This window comes from Xiphias gladius, chromosome 21, assembly GCF_016859285.1.
Source record: "Xiphias gladius isolate SHS-SW01 ecotype Sanya breed wild chromosome 21, ASM1685928v1, whole genome shotgun sequence".
Lineage (NCBI taxonomy): Eukaryota > Metazoa > Chordata > Actinopteri > Istiophoriformes > Xiphiidae > Xiphias > Xiphias gladius.
In genome coordinates, this window is record NC_053420.1 from 21,161,391 (window position 1) to 21,179,780 (window position 18,390).

The 18,390-nt window shown below is 39.9% G+C and overlaps 3 protein-coding genes across 8 annotated transcripts in view; all 3 read left to right on the top strand.

The window, feature by feature from the left end:
* LOC120807338 (arf-GAP with coiled-coil, ANK repeat and PH domain-containing protein 3-like) overlaps positions 1-7,463 on the top strand; it is a 60,102-nt gene extending 52,639 nt beyond the window's left edge. For 3 of the 5 annotated variants that reach the window (XM_040159164.1, XM_040159166.1, XM_040159169.1), the window contains 6 exons: positions 130-353; positions 659-768; positions 1,289-1,399; positions 2,085-2,146; positions 5,540-5,589; positions 6,555-7,463. In XM_040159164.1, the coding sequence (XP_040015098.1) occupies positions 130-353; positions 659-768; positions 1,289-1,399; positions 2,085-2,146; positions 5,540-5,589; positions 6,555-6,623 (626 nt within the window). In that variant the 3' untranslated portion in view covers positions 6,624-7,463. Of the gene's footprint in view, positions 1-129; positions 354-658; positions 769-1,288; positions 1,400-2,084; positions 2,147-2,437; positions 3,303-5,539; positions 5,590-6,554 lie in introns of those variants that run through there. The other 2 variants (XM_040159168.1, XM_040159167.1) reach the window with 2 other exon arrangements.
* A 176-nt stretch (positions 7,464-7,639) lies between these two features.
* Positions 7,640-14,647, top strand: ube2j2 (ubiquitin-conjugating enzyme E2, J2 (UBC6 homolog, yeast)). Of its 2 annotated transcripts, none has more exons than XM_040159171.1 (7): positions 7,640-7,750; positions 9,988-10,118; positions 11,605-11,645; positions 11,816-11,918; positions 12,038-12,176; positions 12,268-12,348; positions 12,445-14,647. In XM_040159171.1, the coding sequence occupies exons 2-7, from the start codon at positions 9,988-9,990 to the stop codon at positions 12,733-12,735; spliced, it is 786 nt and encodes a 261-aa protein (XP_040015105.1). In that variant the 5' UTR covers positions 7,640-7,750; the 3' UTR covers positions 12,736-14,647. The 2 variants fall into 2 exon arrangements, with proteins under 2 accessions (XP_040015105.1, XP_040015104.1); XM_040159170.1 differs by lacking the exon at positions 7,640-7,750 and adding an exon at positions 7,849-8,031.
* An 87-nt stretch (positions 14,648-14,734) lies between these two features.
* On the top strand, positions 14,735-15,805 carry LOC120807340 (E3 ubiquitin-protein ligase RNF186-like). Its single transcript, XM_040159172.1, has 3 exons — positions 14,735-15,000; positions 15,186-15,549; positions 15,715-15,805. The coding sequence occupies exons 2-3, from the start codon at positions 15,227-15,229 to the stop codon at positions 15,803-15,805; spliced, it is 414 nt and encodes a 137-aa protein (XP_040015106.1). The 5' UTR covers positions 14,735-15,000; positions 15,186-15,226.
* Positions 15,806-18,390: the final 2,585 nt, after the last annotated feature.

Here is an 18,390-nt window from a genome sequence, read left to right on the forward strand (position 1 = left end):
TAGACAAACTTCATAAGGAACATTGTTATTGCCCTCGAATGAAACCATGCTACATTAATCTAAAAAAGTCTAAAATATTCAATTTACATCATTCCTCTTTTTTCCATCATTGCCATCGTCCACCCTCAGAGGAAGAGTCGGAGGAGTCGTCCAGTGGTGAGGTGGAGATTGAACAGGAAATGTCTTCAGACCCCGAAGATCCAAGGGAGCTGCATCCTGGGGCTCTCCTCCACCGATCCTCACGGCTACACAACCTGCCGCTCATGGCCGAGGCGTTGGCACACGGTGCTGACGTACACGCTGCAAGTGAGGAGGAAGAGGGGAAAACGCCACTCATACAGGCCGTGAACGGGGTGAGACACTTTGTTGTTCAGTCTGAAAGAGTATTTGAGTTTGGATTGTTTGAGAAGTGTAAATCGGCTATTGACTCTCGTGAATTAGAATTCATTGGCATTTCTGTTGTGGTTAAAAATTGATAATGGATAATCTGCTGAACTGGCTGAACCCAGATTTTATGAAAGCAACGTCACAGCCATAAATAATTACAAACAATGGAAAAATCTCTTCCGTGAACATGTTGTCTGCAATAAAAAAATAAAAAAAACACTCCTCAGAGCCAATAAACTGAAAAAAACAACTCTGTCTGTCTCTCTGTCAGGGCTCTCTGATAGCTTGTGAGTTCCTGCTACAGAACGGAGCTGATGTGAACCAGAGGGACATGAGAGGCAGAGGCCCGCTGCACCACGCCACCTACCTGGGGCACACTGGGTAAGAAACGCTTGCAAAGTGGAAGAAATGAGGTAAGAGCTTTCTGTCTCTGCCTTCCCTTTGACTCCCGGTTCATGTTCCAGCTTGTGATTAATAAAAATCAAATGCAGATACTGTAGGTGTAACATGGCTTTTTAAAACACAATGTGGGTTGAGTCAGATTACTCGGATTTGATGAGGAGTACCTCATGTTCAAACTTTTCTCTAGGGCTCTATTACATTTTCCTTTGAAACTACTAACTGCCACATTTTCAGAGGTGATAATCCTCCTTCCTCTCGAAGGACCTACATTCTTGTAGAGTTGGTCTCGCCGTGTCAAATCACAAATCACTGCATAGAAAAACCAATGAAAGGTAGATTTAATGATTCAGTTTATCAGTTTATAAACATTCTTCTGACCCTTCTACTATTTATTCCATGTGCATTTATTTCCAGTTACACTATATCTCTCCCATTTTTGATGATAACAACAGATGTATTAATCTCTTTCTTTTCTGTCTCTACATCTTGTTTTGTACAGTCAGGTGTGTCTGTTCCTGAAGAGAGGAGCATCACAGACGGAGGTGGATGAGCAGGGCCACGACCCCCTCAGTATTGCTGTCCAGGCTGCCAACGCAGACATTGTCACCCTGTAAATCATCCTCATTCTTCTTAGACCTGAGAGTTTTTTTCTTTTACCATGTAAAACCAAATTCCCGATTAATGTTCATACATTGCAAAACATTCATGACCTCAAAAGTAGTTGCTGGGGGCAGACAGTCTTACTTTTTCTTAAACAAGCAACGACCTGCCACAAACACAACCACACCACCAAGCTCTGCAGTAAACTCTATCAATTTACTATAAGACAGGAGGGACTCAGTTTCGTTTCATTTCTCATTAGATAGTTAAAAGCTCCAGAAAGAAAGCTTATATCTTACCTTGAGTCATGATTATTTTGTCAAACTACTGTTTCCAAAGACAAAAATGAACTTATCTAAATGTTGCATAAAAGTTTTAAATTATATTTCTGTTATTATGAAAACTGATGTTGATGATAACCTTTACTCTCTTTTTCCCTCCCTTCATCCCCGCTCTCATCCTCTCTCCACTGTGATATTTCCCCTCACTGCTCCTCACCACCTCGCCACATTTCTAATGTTCTCCTCCCATCTAAACATCTCAATCCTTTCACTTCCTTTACATTTCCCTCTTTTCTCAACTGCCACCCTTCGTTTTATTATCCCATTCGTCATTCCTGCTTTTATGTCTGTCCTTCCCTTCTCTCCCATCCTTTTTCTCCATCTGCCTCTCCCACTCTTGCTTCTCTTCGCAAGATTGCGTTTAGCACGGATGAACGAGGAGATGCGAGAGGCCGAGGCTCCACTGGGTCAACCAGGTCAATACCCCAGCAGCAGCCCCACTGAGCAGCAGTATAGGAAGTGCATCCAGGAATTCATCTGCCTCACCATAGACGAATGCTAGTCACTTCTGTATCCAGGGGCATAGCTCGTGCTCTATACAAATATATATATGTATACATACTATATATATATATATATATATGTATGTGTATATATATATATATATATATATATATATATATATATTCCTCCTGACTGGGAACGGAAAATAATTGTATACGTGAAGTTGCCCCTAGACACTGATCTCAAGTCTGTTAATTACATAGATCTAGGCTTACTGGCAACTTCTTGGGGGCGTCTGAGAAGAGAGGAGAGTGCCGCTTGCTCACTATGGGGGTGCGTTGTGTCATAGGGAGACCCCTGATGGACCTTTTTAACTCTACTGACGATACAGTCACCACCTCCATTTCTCTGCATTACCACTATGTTTCTGCTTGCCATTACTCGGCACCACCCTTGCTATGCTAGCTACATCACACACACAGAGTAAAATGACTTTTTGGTGTTCTGCTAACAGGGTTATCCTTTAACTTATCATAACGTGGTGTAACCTCTTTGTGTGAGGGTGTGGGTTTACTGTTGCCTAACAGCTCTTACCTCTGAAGAATTTTGCTGCATTAACCCCCTACACTTTATATCTATCCAAGCCATCTGTATGACATCCAACTTACCCATCTCTTCTTAATCTGAGATGTAAATACGTATTTAGAAGTTATATGGGTAATCTTTTAACTATGTGCTGTGGCATGAGGTTCAAAAAAATGGAATTTGTTCCATCACTTTAAGAAAAAAGAGTACAAGCTACAGTAGAGGTGGGGAGGTAGGTTTACTGTGTATAAGGAGGGGTCAGGAAAGGAAAGTTTATGTAAAACTGTGACAAAAATACTGAAGGGCTCGTGGGGAAGAGACCCTCGCTTGCTTTCTAAGATACTTTGTGACATGATGAGTGAGTGACTGACTGAATGGGGGAGAGTAAATGAGTGCATGTGTCAAAGAGTACTGAGAGACAGAATTAAATAATATGATTTTAAGATACATTATGTAAAGGAAAAAAGAAACTGTGCACTTTTCCCATCTACAGTATTATAATTTTTATTTTCATTCATTAGTGTGGCTTTTTCTTTTTACATTGTTTTTGTCCACTCAAGTTATTGTATAGCTATCTATTGTCTATTGTATTTCTTTTTTTTTTTTAATTTATTTATGTTTATCTGCCCAGAGGACCAGTGCAATGCATTCTTGGGTACAGTTTTCGTATGCATTTCTGTTAGATTGTCATTTTAATCTGAAAGCATTACTTGGAATTTATGACAGGTAGCCTTTAGAATACATCATGTAATAGCACTCATAATAGACATCTAACGGTCATTTTTGCTTTTATAGTAGCTTAGATTTCTATGAGTTCAATTATTTGGCATTCAAACAAACCACTGAAAGAGATTTTACTGGCTTTTCTGTGGCAATTGTAGTTACAGTGCATCATTTTCTAAAAATTAATTGCAGTCATTTGTTGGTTACTGTGGTGATGGTGCAGACAAACCAGAGCAGTTTTGCAGTGCAGTGAGGGGAGTGTATATAACTGGATTTGCATCTCACCCTCAAACAAATCCTCTGTTCCCTGCCATTTACAGAACAAAGGTAACTCCTGGGTATATAACCACAGCTCAGTTTTGTTGTAAATACTCATCCATATGACAGTATCTTTGGTGAGATTAAGGAGTACATTTCTTTAGAACAGTTTACACGCTTGTGGGGTCAAATGGCTTCCTTCGCTGGTCAACGCTAACAGTAATCTCCGCATGCTTTGCCAGAATTATTTTTGGGAAGTTCAACATCGTTTGCATTATTTGCATGATGAAATAATATTCTATGGTTCGATCACGTCCTGCAGTGCAGTCCTGTGGAGTAAGCATGTACCACCATGACCCCTCTGGTGTCAGAAGTTTCTTCCTTTTTGCAACTCTGTGCCATTTTCCATACATGGACCAAATCTTAGGTGACTCCCTCATTCCTGTCCTATTTGTTTGTTTGTTTATTTCCATGAAACCTTACAAACAGTAATTTTAATTTTTTTTTTAATGCTGTGGTTTTACTTTCCTCTGCCAAAGACTTTTTAAAGGGAAAGTGTCTGACGTATGATATCACCGTTTTTTTTCCGTTTTTTTTTTTTTTTTAATAACTGAAACTGTTCAGAGTAGATACAGCATAGTCTTACCAAGCTTTGTGAAGTGAGAGAGTGGTAGAAACACTGTTGGTGTACTCACGTGTTCAAAAAAGGTTACAGAAATGTGACTGACCTGAGAGATTTTGATATGGCAGGTGATATTCTGCAATAGTTCAATGTACTGCAAGTAGAACCAGTCTAGGGGGTGATGTGAAGCTACTGTGACCAAACTGTTTAGGGCCCTCGCCCTAGCAGAAATATTAAATGTTGTGTCCATTGTGTGTATTGACATAGGAGTGGTTAAAGGTGCTGTTCAAAGCAAACGTGCTGTAAATAGTACACTTGTGTATTTTAACTCGAAGCGAACTGCCTGCCTCTCAGCATTCAATCACGGATCCTGACTGTCTGATCTGTTTTATGTTTGTCTTTTTATTGTCTTTGAAAAAAAAAACAAAAAAAAACCCGCCCTACTTGGAGGCAGTCTTCTGTTCACTGACATTTGGATATCTTTGGAATACTTCTTTCCTTGTCTTTAGAACCACTGAGGGGAAAAAAGAAAACAAAATGCATATAATAAAACTGAAAAATTCTTGATGAACTAACCCTGCTTCCTGCCTGTTGCTCTCATTTCTCTTTCCTGTCTCATATCTGTAACATTCTCTCAACATTGCAGCAATATATTTGGAATGGTTTACAGAAAATTATTGCTAGTTTTGGTACTAGTTTTAATTTCTAGATACCTAGCAATGTTAAAATATTGCCAGATGTTGGGAGAATACTACTTTTTTCACAATCTGGTCTGGTGTGTCTTTTGGTCTATAACAAACTTTTGGGGGCAGCACTTGGCTTATTCAAAGTAATAAAATGGTTATCTTAATGACAACAAATGTAACTGAGGTGTACACAGACACCTCCAGACTGCCAGCACAATATTTAAAGATCATTTTAGCGTTTGGAATCTTATGTGTGATAGATAGTGCTTCTGTTTCTAGCATGCAGCAGCAACACTGTGCCTTGAATAATTCAGTGTCTCCAATGTGTAAAAACATTTATGTGATCTCACAAGCATTGTTAAATATTCACTGATAGATTGTTCTCACATGCCAGAAAAGCCTAATTCCTCACCTTACACTACATGCAAACAACATGTGTCCACTTAAGGAAATAAACACTGACTGACATATCATTGCTTCTGTTACCACAGGGGTTGCCACGGGCAGCAGGAGAGTTAAACCCAAGGATGTTCGGGATAGAGTGAGTGAAGCTTCCTGAGCTGTCTAATTAGGGGGACTAGTGTGATACTGTGATTCTCTCTGCTCTGGTGGTTGCGGATGATCTTTAAGGTGTCTTGATCTGTCGCCCTTTCTGTCATAGATACACGCTCTCTCTGGGAAAACATTTGGAGCTGGAGTCTTGATGTTGTGAATCTTATTTGTCTCTTGGGGAGAAAGGATGCATTTGGAAGTACACAGAAATGTTCTTTTGAGGAGTATTGGGTCCTTAGGAGATGTCCTAAGACTCAGCTATAATGCCGTATTCACATACATTTGGAAATAGGTATATTCAAATATCCCAATGTGTAGTGGGAACTAGGTCTCAGAGAATGAGCAAGTACATCACAGTTCATATTATAAAATGTGAATTAGAATATAAAGCACATGCATCCAGGTATCACTTGGTAGTGACTTGAATATGTACAGTAGAGGGAAATGGATCCCAGAATGATATAGGGTTGAAATGGAAAGGATGCTCACCACTCTTTTCCCTCGAGTTTCTAATATTCTGTTCTGCAATTGAGGAGGGTAATCTTTCCAAAAAAACACATAAAATACAGCTTACGCATCTGGTATCCACAAAAACTTTACTTGTTTAAACAAAATATGCTTTATAGAAAAATGAGTCACTTATGTTATCCTGACGGAATAGGTGTCACTCTATCCTGAGGCAATGCTTTGGGGGGCTTTGCTCTTTTCGTGGGTGTGTAAAGCAGAGGTTTATCTGTTCTGTCTTTCTTCCTGAATAGTGAAATGTGGGTTATTGGAGATTGCAGTATCTGCTGGCTTACTTCCTGTATTTTATGTCATTAAAAAGGCTTGGTGTGTTAGTCACTGAGGTTAAAAGAAAGCAAAAACCAGCAGATTGGTCACTGCAGTCTCCACAGTACCCTACAGTGGGACAATCCCCCCCCCCATGCCTGACTCGGGTGTCCCCTGTTGCAGGTCACAACTCCTGTGTTGATGTCTTTCGCGAGTTTTCTCTCCTCGCGTCTCTCCAGCCCGAGAAGTTGAGGAGAAGAAGCGTACAGTTCAGCCGCTGCAAGAAGCCACAGTGACCACCACTGACCATCGCCGATCACCCCTTTATCTGATCAATCTTCAGTCACTTTGGAAACAAAAGGGAGGCAGTACGTGCCATCCAAAGAGACATTTTAAATGCTGGGGAGTGAATGCTGCAGGTAGGGGTAAGACGCCCCCCTTAAAAACAATGTCAGACGTTTGGACCCCACTCTATATATTTTGAATATCAATATGATATGTAAACAATAAGTGTGCCCGAGTAAACATTTTTAGAAGGTAAATAAATCATAACAGACTACAACTTTGTTATTATAAAAGTAAATGTAACTGGCAGCACTGTTGTCTTAGCATGTCAGAAAATCTGCGGACATACCATGTTGTTTTTTAAAGTGGCAATCCGAAAGTTTAGTATTGCACTTCCATAAAGGTGAAGGACTCACAAGAGACATACTTAAAAGGAGTCTTCCTAACTACTCATACTCTCAAGTATAGATCAAGCACCCAAATGACTGGATTCTACATTTACCATAATGGAACACAATAGCATATTCTTTTAGATCCTCCCTGCCTGGTAAATGTCTGTCTTTTACATTTCATGCCACCTTAACATTTGTAATATCCAGTCCAAAGCCAGAATAACCCCAATGACATCATCTGAGATATTTCTTTTAGAGACAGGAAAGCTTCTGCAAGAATTAAAGCAATCACTGCGCAAATGTTTCCATGGGCTTAAACATGCTCCCTGTGATGAGTAAACTATACTGGTGGTTTAAAATCAGTGAACTGCCCCTTTACTTTTTTGAGTAATTTCCTTTTTTTTCAACCGGAAATCTCTTGATGAAATGATTTTCAAACTGTTTTGCAGCTGGTGGCAGAAATAAAATAAATGGCCAAAAGTAAAAGGCCTCATGGAATATTTTTGTGGGTTTCAGTTTATGTTATCTTTCAAACTCTGAACAACAAATATGGCAGCATGAAAGTGCATGCAGCGGCACAAAGCTCCAGCAAGAAGACCTTAAAGCTGGTTGAGGAGATGGTGAAGAAAATCCTCAGCAGAGAAACACACAGACGACTTTGTAATGTGTTAGTAGTCTTTTGGTGATTACCAGACTACAAATGTAAGTATGGGTATTATAATTCTAAAGATTATTTATTAGATATTATTGGACTTTCTAAGACATTACATGAGAGACACGATATTCCAGCTCAGCTGGGGACAGTAGTGCGCTTTCGAAATCGTTATGCAATCGCTTTAACACAAATGAAGAAGAAAACCGGAAGCGTCACTTCTCCTACGTCGGTGTCATCGTCTTATCGGTTTTGGGGTTTGACAACAGAAACAACAGTCTTATTTCGTGTCCAGCCACGAATACCTGTTTCCACTGGGGTCTCTGGAGAGGTATGTCTGTACTACACGCCCTCTAGTTGGTAAATAAGAGAGACGTGGGGTAACAGAGCTGTTCGTGCTAGTCGATGCTAGTGGATGCTAAAGCCAAGTAGCCTAATATAGCTGTGGCCTAGGTTAGCTAACGTTAGCCGGTGGTGGCTAACACAGTGGCCACAGTTTACCTGCGAGCCTAATCTGAGTCCAGTTCGGCTGCCCGAGCGGGCAGCACTGATAACGCTGAGATCATTAAATGAAAACCCTTCAGCCACACACGATGCCGTTCTGCAGTTTGGTCCTGGTCCGCACTGTTTGTTTACAGTCGGTGGCCGGGTGACTGTCTGATGTCCATCTAACTTGTCGATCTGTTCAGGTAGACAAATTTAACAGTAACGTAGCTCGCCAATGAGCGGATTAGCCTCAGCTAAAACACAAGTTGCGATAAGTAGCCTGTCATTAATGATGAAGTGATACTGAAATCGTTTCAACTCTGTTACAGTTCCCGCTCAGCAGCGGGTACATGCCAGCTGCATGACAACAGGTCAGTTGGCTAATAGTAAAGTTATTTTGAGTTCACTGGGCCAAGGTGGAGAGAGATTTTAAGATAAAATTGAATAAAACAGGAAAATGTGTTACAGTGGTAACAGTGCAGTAACAGAACCATAAGAAATAATATATATCCTTAAATTTAAATTAAACTCAGGCTTCTTATTAGCTGCATTTATTTGACAACTTTGCAGATTATTATTCTTAATTTTTAAACATAAGACGAGCTCATAAAATTTAACTGATGAATTTCTGTATTTTAAAATACCCACCAGTAGCTCAGTCCAGGAGACTGCCACCTGAGTCTACAACTCGCTGAAGAAGTTATTTAACAATAAGTTTAGCTGATTAAAATAAATGAGCGGCATTTGTGAAACACAACCATCTGCTGGCTACAGCTTCCTGATTCTGAGATTTTGTTGTATGGCCATGTTTTGTATCATTGTAAATTGACTGTCTTTTGGACTTTTGAATGTGGGTTAGACTTATATTGGCATTTTACAGACCAAACAAATCATTGATCAATTAAAAAGTATTATATATATCAGTCATTACATGCAGGCTTACCTCTGGAGAAAAAAAACAAAAAAATTCTCAGTCCTAAATGGACTAGTCTTCTGAATGAGGCTATTTATTATTTAAGTGAAATATCAAAGTAATCTAAATAAACGACACAACTCACTGTCAGCAGTTTTAATTGGGAACGACATCTGGGACGGTTACTGCATTACAGCTGTACTGTGGGTGAATGACCCCTAATTACCATCTTCAGGTTTTTTCTTTTTTGAACTCCAGTCTCTGCCAAGCACCCACAAATCTCAATCAACAATCAGGCGACACTACTGTTCACAAACAAAGTTTTCTCATTAGCTCCACTCGCAGCTGCAGTTACATTTTGCAAACATAGCCTTTAAATTGTGGCTTCACAATTTCAGCTTTCCACCAGCAAATATGATAATATTATAATTTGTTTTACACAATTATGGCAGGCAATTCTATTAATTTGGATACATTATCATACTTGTGTAACTGTAGAGGAGATTATCTATAAAGTAAAATGCTATTTAAAAAAAAAAAAGCTGTTATCAATTGTATACCAAGTTATTCTTTACATTTTGAAGTTTCCCTAAATTTCATTGACAATTGAGATAAGGCAGTGTACAAAGAGCCTGTTTAAGACACACACAACTGCATGAACACTTTTGCTATCAGTCAACTGCACAACAGCTGTAAACTGATAAAGATGGAGTTGCCAGAAAGCAGAACAGTTCCAGAGTTGAACGCCTGCAGTAAAGGAAGGAGACCCTTTGGTCCAGTATTGCAATGGAATACAACCTGCAAGTGGTGCCACACTAACAAATTTCAAGACCAGCGATACCAAGATAAATTTCAGTATATCTCTTTTTATGTCGTCTGAATCCTCAGATGAACAACAACGGGAATAAGAGAGCTCCAACCACTGCCACTCAGCGACTTAAGCAGGATTACCTCAGGATAAAGAAAGACCCTGTGCCTTACATCTGTGCAGAACCTCTCCCCTCCAACATCCTAGAATGGTAAGGTGTTCATCCTGGCAAGACCTACAGCCTTCTCATCAACCAGCTCAGGACACCTCAGTACTTTTTTTCAAATGAAAATCTGTTTAAAAAAACAAACAAACAAAAAAAAAGACCTCAAAATATCACCTATGAATAATCTATGATCTTGACTGCACATTTACTACACAAATCATAAATTTGTTGTTAAAACTTAAAACTTAAACCTAGATAGGCAGTACTGGCATCATAAAAAATGTAAAATATTTAGTGAGGTAATCATTACTAAATTTGAAGTGGCTGCTTTTTTTTATTATTGCTTGAAAATCTCATGGTTTGCATTTATAGTGTTTATTAAGAATGTGATGTACAAGGAAGCAGTTATGTTTCACTACCATGATTCATCGGTTGGCCTTCTTCCTGGTTCCTCTTGTGAATACCATCAAACTTTTTTTCCGAAAGTTTATATACAGTGGCTTCATGAAGTTTTCAGACCCCTTCACTTTATGTACATTTTATTTTATTGTAGATTTAATTTTAAATTGATAAAATAGCCATTTCTTACCCATCAATCTACACTCACTAACCCACAATGACAAAGTGAAAACATGTTTTTAGAAATTTTAGTAATCAAGAACTGAAACCTCTCATCCCATGGCAGTTTTAACCATTTAAAATGAAATCTACAACGCAATAATGTGTGGAAAAGCCACTTTATATATTTGTTTACATACCGGCTATACCTTAATTATACCTATACCATCACAAGTTATGGCTTTATTAACTAAAAATACAAGTGTTTTTTTTAACATACCCTCTGTCTTCAAGGTATATTTACAATGGAAGACAGCACACCTGAGACCTTGTTTTTTTTTTTTTTTTGTTTGTTTTTTTTATAATGGCTGAAAACGTGACATATCATTATATTATATTTTAAAATAAGCCGCCTTAGGTGTTACATTTACACCTCAAGTGGCTTATTTTTGCATCTTAATCTACGTTTCACCGCACATCAGTTCAGTTTGATAAGTGGTTGGCGATGTTGAGGTATTTCCTCTTTTTGCACTGTGGATGAGTCTTCTGGTTAATGCGCTAATATCACAGCCTTATCAGACTCGAGAAATAAGGATCCGTTGATAGTGTTTTATCATTGCTAGTGCACACTGTCGGAAATAATCGTTTTTATTAAATTTTTATTTAACTTGAACTTAACTAGTGAAGTCCTGTTGAGGTTGGAAATCTCTCATACTAGGTAGGACTGTCGGCAAGATGGCAGCAAAAGTTGGAGACAAATCAAAGTTTGTCAAAAAGATAGAACCCTGAAAATTGATAACTATATTAAAGTGGCTAAAATGAGCTAAGAACTAAGACAATTAACAATGGAGTCAGTTACCATAGAATTTACAGTTTTCCTGAAATTGCCCAGAGATATGACTCCTAAATTTAAGGTTTTATTAAGGTGCTTCATATTTTTCTGGCTAACAGAAATCTGTCCTGTCTTTTCTAGGCACTATGTAGTCAGAGGTCCTGAGAAAACTCCATACGAAGGTAAAACCATTAACCAGCAGTTAACCAGCATTACCCTGGGGCAGCTTCTTTTAATGGGCACATTTTGACAAGTTGATACCTGCTAGCCTCTATTGTTTGTACGTGATGTCTCAGCTTTACACTGTCTGGTATTTTTAGCTGAGTCATGTGACGTCATATCTGTTTTTTAGGAGGATATTATCACGGAAAACTCATATTTCCTCGAGAATTTCCTTTTAAACCACCAAGTATCTATATGATAACACCGAATGGGAGATTTAAGTGTAATACAAGGTAAGAATGTAGTTTCTTATTGATGAATTGAGTAAAAATTCAGGATTTTAAGTGTTGTTATTTTAGAACTTGTTTGCCCCTTTTTACCTTTCTTGTAACTTTACCCGTTTCCTCCACAGGTTATGTTTGTCCATCACAGATTTCCATCCAGACACGTGGAATCCTGCGTGGTCCGTCTCCACGATCCTCACAGGTCTGCTCAGCTTCATGGTCGAGAAAGGCCCCACCCTCGGGAGCATTGAGACCTCTGACTACACGGTGAGGTCTAACAAAGGATCGTAAAAACACAGAGCATTGATATGACCTGTTATGTTTCAGATACTTAATATGCATTTTATTCTTTTCCCAGAAAAGACAGCTGTCAGCCCAAAGCCTGGCCTTCAACCTGAAGGACAAAGTGTTCTGTGAGCTGTTTCCTGATGTAGTCGATGTGAGTATGAGGTGATCTCTAACTTGCAATTTTCCTCTCTCCTTTTTTTCTTTTTGTTGGCCTTATATTTCCCATCTCTTTCCCTCCCTCCGCCAGGAGATGAAGCAGAAACAGAAGGCCCAGGAGGAGTTAAGCGCCCGCACTCAGCCCCTCCCCTTACCTGACGTGGTGCCCGACGGTGACCCTCAACACGCCCACTACGGCCTGCCCGCCCTCAACGGAGGTCCCGTACCGCTCGGTGGCGGCAACCCCGCCCCCGGCCTGCAGCAGGCCAATCGCAACCATGGACTTCTAGGTGGGGCTCTAGCCAACCTCTTTGTGATTGTAGGCTTCGCGGCGTTCGCCTACACGGTCAAGTATGTGCTGAGGAGCATAGCTCAGGAGTGAGAGGAGCCGGTGCTTTAGGGCGACGCTCCTCCCTGCAGGCGAGCCAGCTAACGGACTCCACATTCTACAAACACACAACGTGGGGGAGGGATGTTCAGTCCTGGGTTAAACCCCTCCACGACCACCACCACCACAACCACCACCACCACCATGACTTTGGAAGACGGAAGCTCAAAGCCGACCCAGCCAGCAAGGATTGAGAGGAGGAGGCGGAGAGGGAGGAGGTGGGGGAGTGGACGGGAGTGGCAGTTGGGCCAGGGGATTGGAGGGGCTTATTAAAACGGTTGTGATCCACTCTGTGCTTCAGAGGTTTATGTCAGCAGTAGGAACAAACTTGGCTCATGGGTTAAGCAAGAGTGTAGAACTGTGGACGTGCAAACAGGTCATAGTTTGTTGCACTGTGCTAGAGGGCTGGTCACAACAATAGAAATATGCTTTAATGAGGTGGAATAAAATGCACCAATTTTTCTCCTGCACTATCATGAACATTACTGATAAAAGCTTGTTTCTTTAACAATTAGGTAGATAATTCTCAATGTAGGTTTCGCCCTGCTCATCCCTACTACAAAAATTCTTTCCCTCTGCAGTCTTTCCTGTTCATTCATCGGACACATTTCCATGAAATAGCTCAAGTTATCTGCAGAGGAGTTGTCAAGCGATTCCTCTAAATTCACTTTTCTGAAAGATTACTGAATCAAACAGAGCAAAGACACAGGTGATAGCTTCTGAGTTTTAAACACATATCTGAAACACCACGTCACCAATTTGTAACATTATCCCTGTATATATGTTAAAGATTCAACATGCATTTATTATTTGGGGGTTCATATGTGCCAAGAAAGTGTGTGTGTGTGTGTGTGTATTTATAACACAAATTGAACATCATAAGATGTTGACCAACGGAAGGGAAACGTGAAGATTAAATGAGCTGTGAAAGATGAATATGCTCATTCATAATCAGTGACCGATGTCAAATGAGAAGACGGCGAACAACAGAAAAACTACGTGTGCACAGGTAAATAACGTCAAATCTCAGTTCACAGCAATGTGATACATGTGTCAGTACTTGTGCATGTCATCAGTAGATTGTATCTCTGATGATGCATCACTGTCAAGCAAGTAGTGAAGAGAGTAGTCTTGTTACTGCAGGCTATTGACAAGTGTCTACAAATAAACAAACAGCATCAAAACATAAACTTGGCCTGTGAAAGAGCTGCGGACACAGGGTCAAAGTCTGCTGTGAGTCCAGATGTTCTCTCCGGTCAACCCATGAGCCAAGCAGTGAACCCAGTGTCTGCACAGAAAGTAAATAGAGACCAGTACCTTTTTAAAAATAAATAAATAAATTGGCTTAGCTGACCAGTATAGCACCTCTCTATATAGGTCCAAACAAAGAGACACATGAAGAGAACCAACGTTTTTTTTTCTGTATATTTTCTTTTTTAAAACGTTTTTTTCTTCGTGTTTTTGTTCTCTTTTATTTATAGAGACAGTCTCGGCTTGTCTGCCATGGTTCTGAGGAAACGTCCAGTGTTTGCTAAGCAGGGCTTTGCGGACAAACACACGGACAGGCCATGGCCCAGGCTCACATAATTGCTGATAATTTTACTGTTGTGCATTGCATTTAGTAAAGATGGTTCTACTGTGTATCTAATGTTTCAACGGAAAAATGATGTGAAAGCAGAAGATTTGCCTTTCTATTGCTCTTCTTTTCTTGGCACCATCTTAAAAAAAACAAAAACAAAAAAACAAAAAAAAAAACGAGGAACTGATGATGATGGGAGTGCGTTTGTGTGATTATACGGCAAATGCCCAAATTTCCATGCTTCGGTTAATCTTGTGTGACATTGTATGTTTTCATAGTCAATGCAAATAAATTACCCTGCTTGGCAGGGCATTTTAGAAAACCTTTGAACTGCTTCTGTCACCAATCAATACCGTAAAAAATCCATTAACATTTAGCCTGTCGTTTTTACGAGGTCAAAGTTTCAGTTTTCCCCGATAAAAATCTCATTTAGATCGAATGGAGATTTGATTAGATAAAAATAGAGTGTAGGTTGTTGTGGTTGGCGTGTGCCTCGCACTGCACGCCGTTCCGTAGAAGACCGTCTGTGGGTGTGAGTTGCTTCCTTGGAAGAATTTGTCTACATACGTCACGTGTGCAGGGGACTACTTTAAGAGAACCGGAGCCACGAGCCAAAGTCAACTTAGTCTGGCAGAAACCGCGCCGTCTGCAGCAAAAGCGGGCCCCTGTCTGTCCTGCAAGTAAGTATCCTTCTAAAAGGGCTACTAGAGGCCTTGAGATTATATAGCAATGTTTTTTTGTTTTTTTGACTATTTGCAAGCATTTATTATCAGCAAAAATAAAAAAAATCAAAAAATCTTCATCCTTCTTCCTATGTTGAATGTTTTATGTAATGTCCCTCTGGTAACATGGTTTTGCGCTGCAGGTCGTCCCTTAGCCATCCTCTACACCTTCACCGAGGTCACCATGCTCGTCGAGGAGGAGCTCGAGTGTGTCGTGTGCTGCTACGAGTACTCCCGCAGCAACCGGGTCCCGCGGGTCCTCCACTGCAACCACACTTTCTGCGCCCCGTGCCTGGAGAAACTGTCCAAGCTGCAGGGGGTCATCCGCACCGTCCCCTGCCCCCTGTGCCGCTGGATTACCTGCACCCGGGCCAGCCTGACCCTGCCCGGGGCCCTGTGGGTCAACACGGAGATCTGGGACCAGATTGCAGAGGAGCAGCAGAGGACTAGGGTCGGATCAGTGGCCGAGTCGAAGGACACAAATACCCACCTCATCAAGTCAAAGCTGTAAGTATGTCCTTCCAATCAGCTCCCTGTTTTACTCTAATTGATCAGACCTCTTTGAGAGGGTCTGCAGCGCAACTTCCCCACCAATGATCATTTATGCAGGACTAATATCTCTCTCTCTCTCTCTCTTTTTTTTAATTGATTTCTCTTTTCTTCTTCTCTCAGCTCCGCTTCGAGGCACTCCGGCTTCATGTCCACAGTCCAGAAAATGTTCAGCTGTGTGCCGCTGCAAGGACCAGAGACCGAGGGCTGCTGAGACCCGAACGGCGCCAGAACAACCCCCCCCCGCGATGAACGTGGCCGCGCGTCTGCATCCGAGCCTCTCTGGCAGGACTCCGGACTCCGCGTGCTTCGCGTCACCCGCGCTGCGGAGGCTTGTGCTCCGTGCGACGTGAAGCTTCCCTGTCTGATTTTCAGTGTGTTGACCTTGAAAACGGGTAGAAACGGGCGAAGAGCTCTGATCTCCCGACTTTTGCTTTTTCCTACCTGATGTGAGGGATTTACGTTCTCAACTGGACTTCACTGGTCAAGGGTGAAGTGTTCTGGTTTAAAGAATTCCCTGTAATTCAGTGGTAAGGGATGTTTTTTGTTTTTTTAATATCGCATAAAACATTGTAAATAATTTGCACATTATTTGAATATGGTCCGTAAATTGCACGCACTTTAGCTGCTGCTGTAAGAAAATCAGTTGTGGATTTGAGGAACTTCATTTTTTTATTCTTTATTTTTTGATGTATTACTGACATGAAGGATTCTCGTCAATATATGCTGATTTGATTTATTTTGTCGAAATAAAAGCACAACTATTGACTCTCTATTGTATAGACATTTGTGCACATGCCCCTGTTAAGTCAGTTACACTGTAGGTCATTTTACCTTCATTCAACTCGGATGCGTGGGTTCCCCTGTGAGGTGACTGGACCCAGGTTGAAATGTTCAGCATCGTTTGATGAGGTTTGAAAGAATTCAAAGGAGCTCAGTTGATTTGAGATGAAGTCGAGACGACGATTTAGTCCAATGGACGGTCGTTACAGGGAGACCCGCTTTCCTTCCACATCCTCTCGGCATAGTAAGTTCTTCCTTTGACACGAAGAACTTCCAGCTGCAGCTGCTGAAGCCATTTTGTACCAGAGTCAGTAGGAAGATGACTCCCGGTGACTTGGTTGAATTCAACGTGCAGGGGAGTAGGGGCTGAATTCAAATACTAACCTTCATCATGGTTGAAATTGTTTTCAGTGTTATGAAAAGAAGCAACCATCACTCACCTTGGCAAGTGTCAAACACACACAACAAGTTTACATCATGGTCGTTTTCTTCAAACTACCAAAAAAAAAAAGGAGATTCTTGGAGAGTTTAAACTCAAGCAATCTGCGCTGGGAAGTCTGTTCATATGCTATTTTTTTTTTGTCCTCCAAAGTTTAATTTAATGAGTTGAGTGAACTATCAGCAGTTCGTTCATTCAACTCCTCCTTTCAAGTCAGAAGACCTCGAGTCAAAACAACCCATGTTCATCATTTCTAAAGTGGTCTGGAAATGAAAACTAGACATTCTAAGTTGAATTAACTCGACCTCAACAAAGTGTTGCTGTTTGGACCATGAAGAATCATGTTTTAGAAACCAAATATGGGCAGCATTTTGATAAACCTTTTTCACAAGTATTTCTTGGTTAGTTTCTAGTGTTTATTTTTCTTAGCCTGAGGTAAAAAGGTAGGTACAGTTTGTGTTAGAATAGTTTTCGCTCCTTCAGTCCCTCTGGCTGTGTCAGATGGAAATCACAAATAAACCTGTTCAGTTATATGATCCATTTTATTCAGGTTAAATAGTAAAAAACAAAGCGTTGCACAGGCAAAATGCTTCAGCTGTTTGAAAAACGCTTTCTTTAGTTAGTGACTTTTTACAAACCCTGCTGAGCTGCAGAGATTGTAAAATTGCAAATTAGCATTTGATTCAGTTCAGTTTATTTTCAGTTTGGAAAAGAAAACTCTGGAGAACTTAAAACAATTTGCCCCAAACTGCTTCAATAAGGCCTGATTAAAGTGCAATAATATACAGCAACAATGATGTAGAGGACCTGAGACCTCGTAATGAGTATATTAACTTATTTGAGTACATGCTATTTAATTCGTATGTATCATAATTTATATTAAATTGTCTAATTTTATTTGAATTCATTTAATTGAGTAAATACAGTGTAATAAATGTAGTAAATATAATTTAATTTATTTTAATCAATTGAATTCAATTGAGGTAATGTAGTATAATCTAATGTAGTGAAAATAAATCCATATCCATAGTTGAACTCCATTTGTTAGTGTAGTAAATTTAATGTAATTTAATTGAGTAAATATTATTTTATTTTATTTAATTTTGACTGGGATGGTTTCTTTGATCAAGAAACAACTAAAACATTGTATTTTATTTTTATTATTTTAATTGCAGGTAGAAACATGGTTTCACAGCTAAAATGTTAATCATGTTTAGGAGATATGTGCTATTACTTTTTCTGATGATATCATTAATGGTTGATTTTATATTAATATTTTTATGACTTTTAAAATGTATGGGATCCTATGGGAGTACTATGGAGGACCGTAAGAGTCACTGGAATAGTAATAAAGCATTCAATTAATTAATAACTAATTGTACATTAAAGGTAGGCATTAAATATGTGTATAAATAACAATGGAATTTTAAAAAATCAATTTGAGAATACAGTTTAAAAATAGAAATAAATAACTGGATTCACAAATTAAATTAAGAGATATTAATCAGTGATTTAAAAGGGCATTTCCATTTCTCCCCGCTCTCCTTTTCCTATTAGATATTCAATTTGCTCGGTCA

Bases quoted from the DNA above. Each gene is read 5' to 3' on its own strand.
- ube2j2 (XM_040159170.1), top strand. From the start codon at position 7,894: ATGAAGAAGAAAACCGGAAGCGTCACTTCTCCTACGTCGGTGTCATCG. The intron at 10,119-11,604 runs GTAAGGTGTTCA...TGTCTTTTCTAG, and splicing joins CCCTCCAACATCCTAGAATG to GCACTATGTAGTCAGAGGTC. The intron at 12,349-12,444 runs GTGAGTATGAGG...TCCCTCCGCCAG, and splicing joins TGTTTCCTGATGTAGTCGAT to GAGATGAAGCAGAAACAGAA.
- LOC120807340 (XM_040159172.1), top strand. From the start codon at position 15,227: ATGCTCGTCGAGGAGGAGCTCGAGTGTGTCGTGTGCTGCTACGAGTAC. The intron at 15,550-15,714 runs GTAAGTATGTCC...TTCTTCTCTCAG, and splicing joins CACCTCATCAAGTCAAAGCT to CTCCGCTTCGAGGCACTCCG.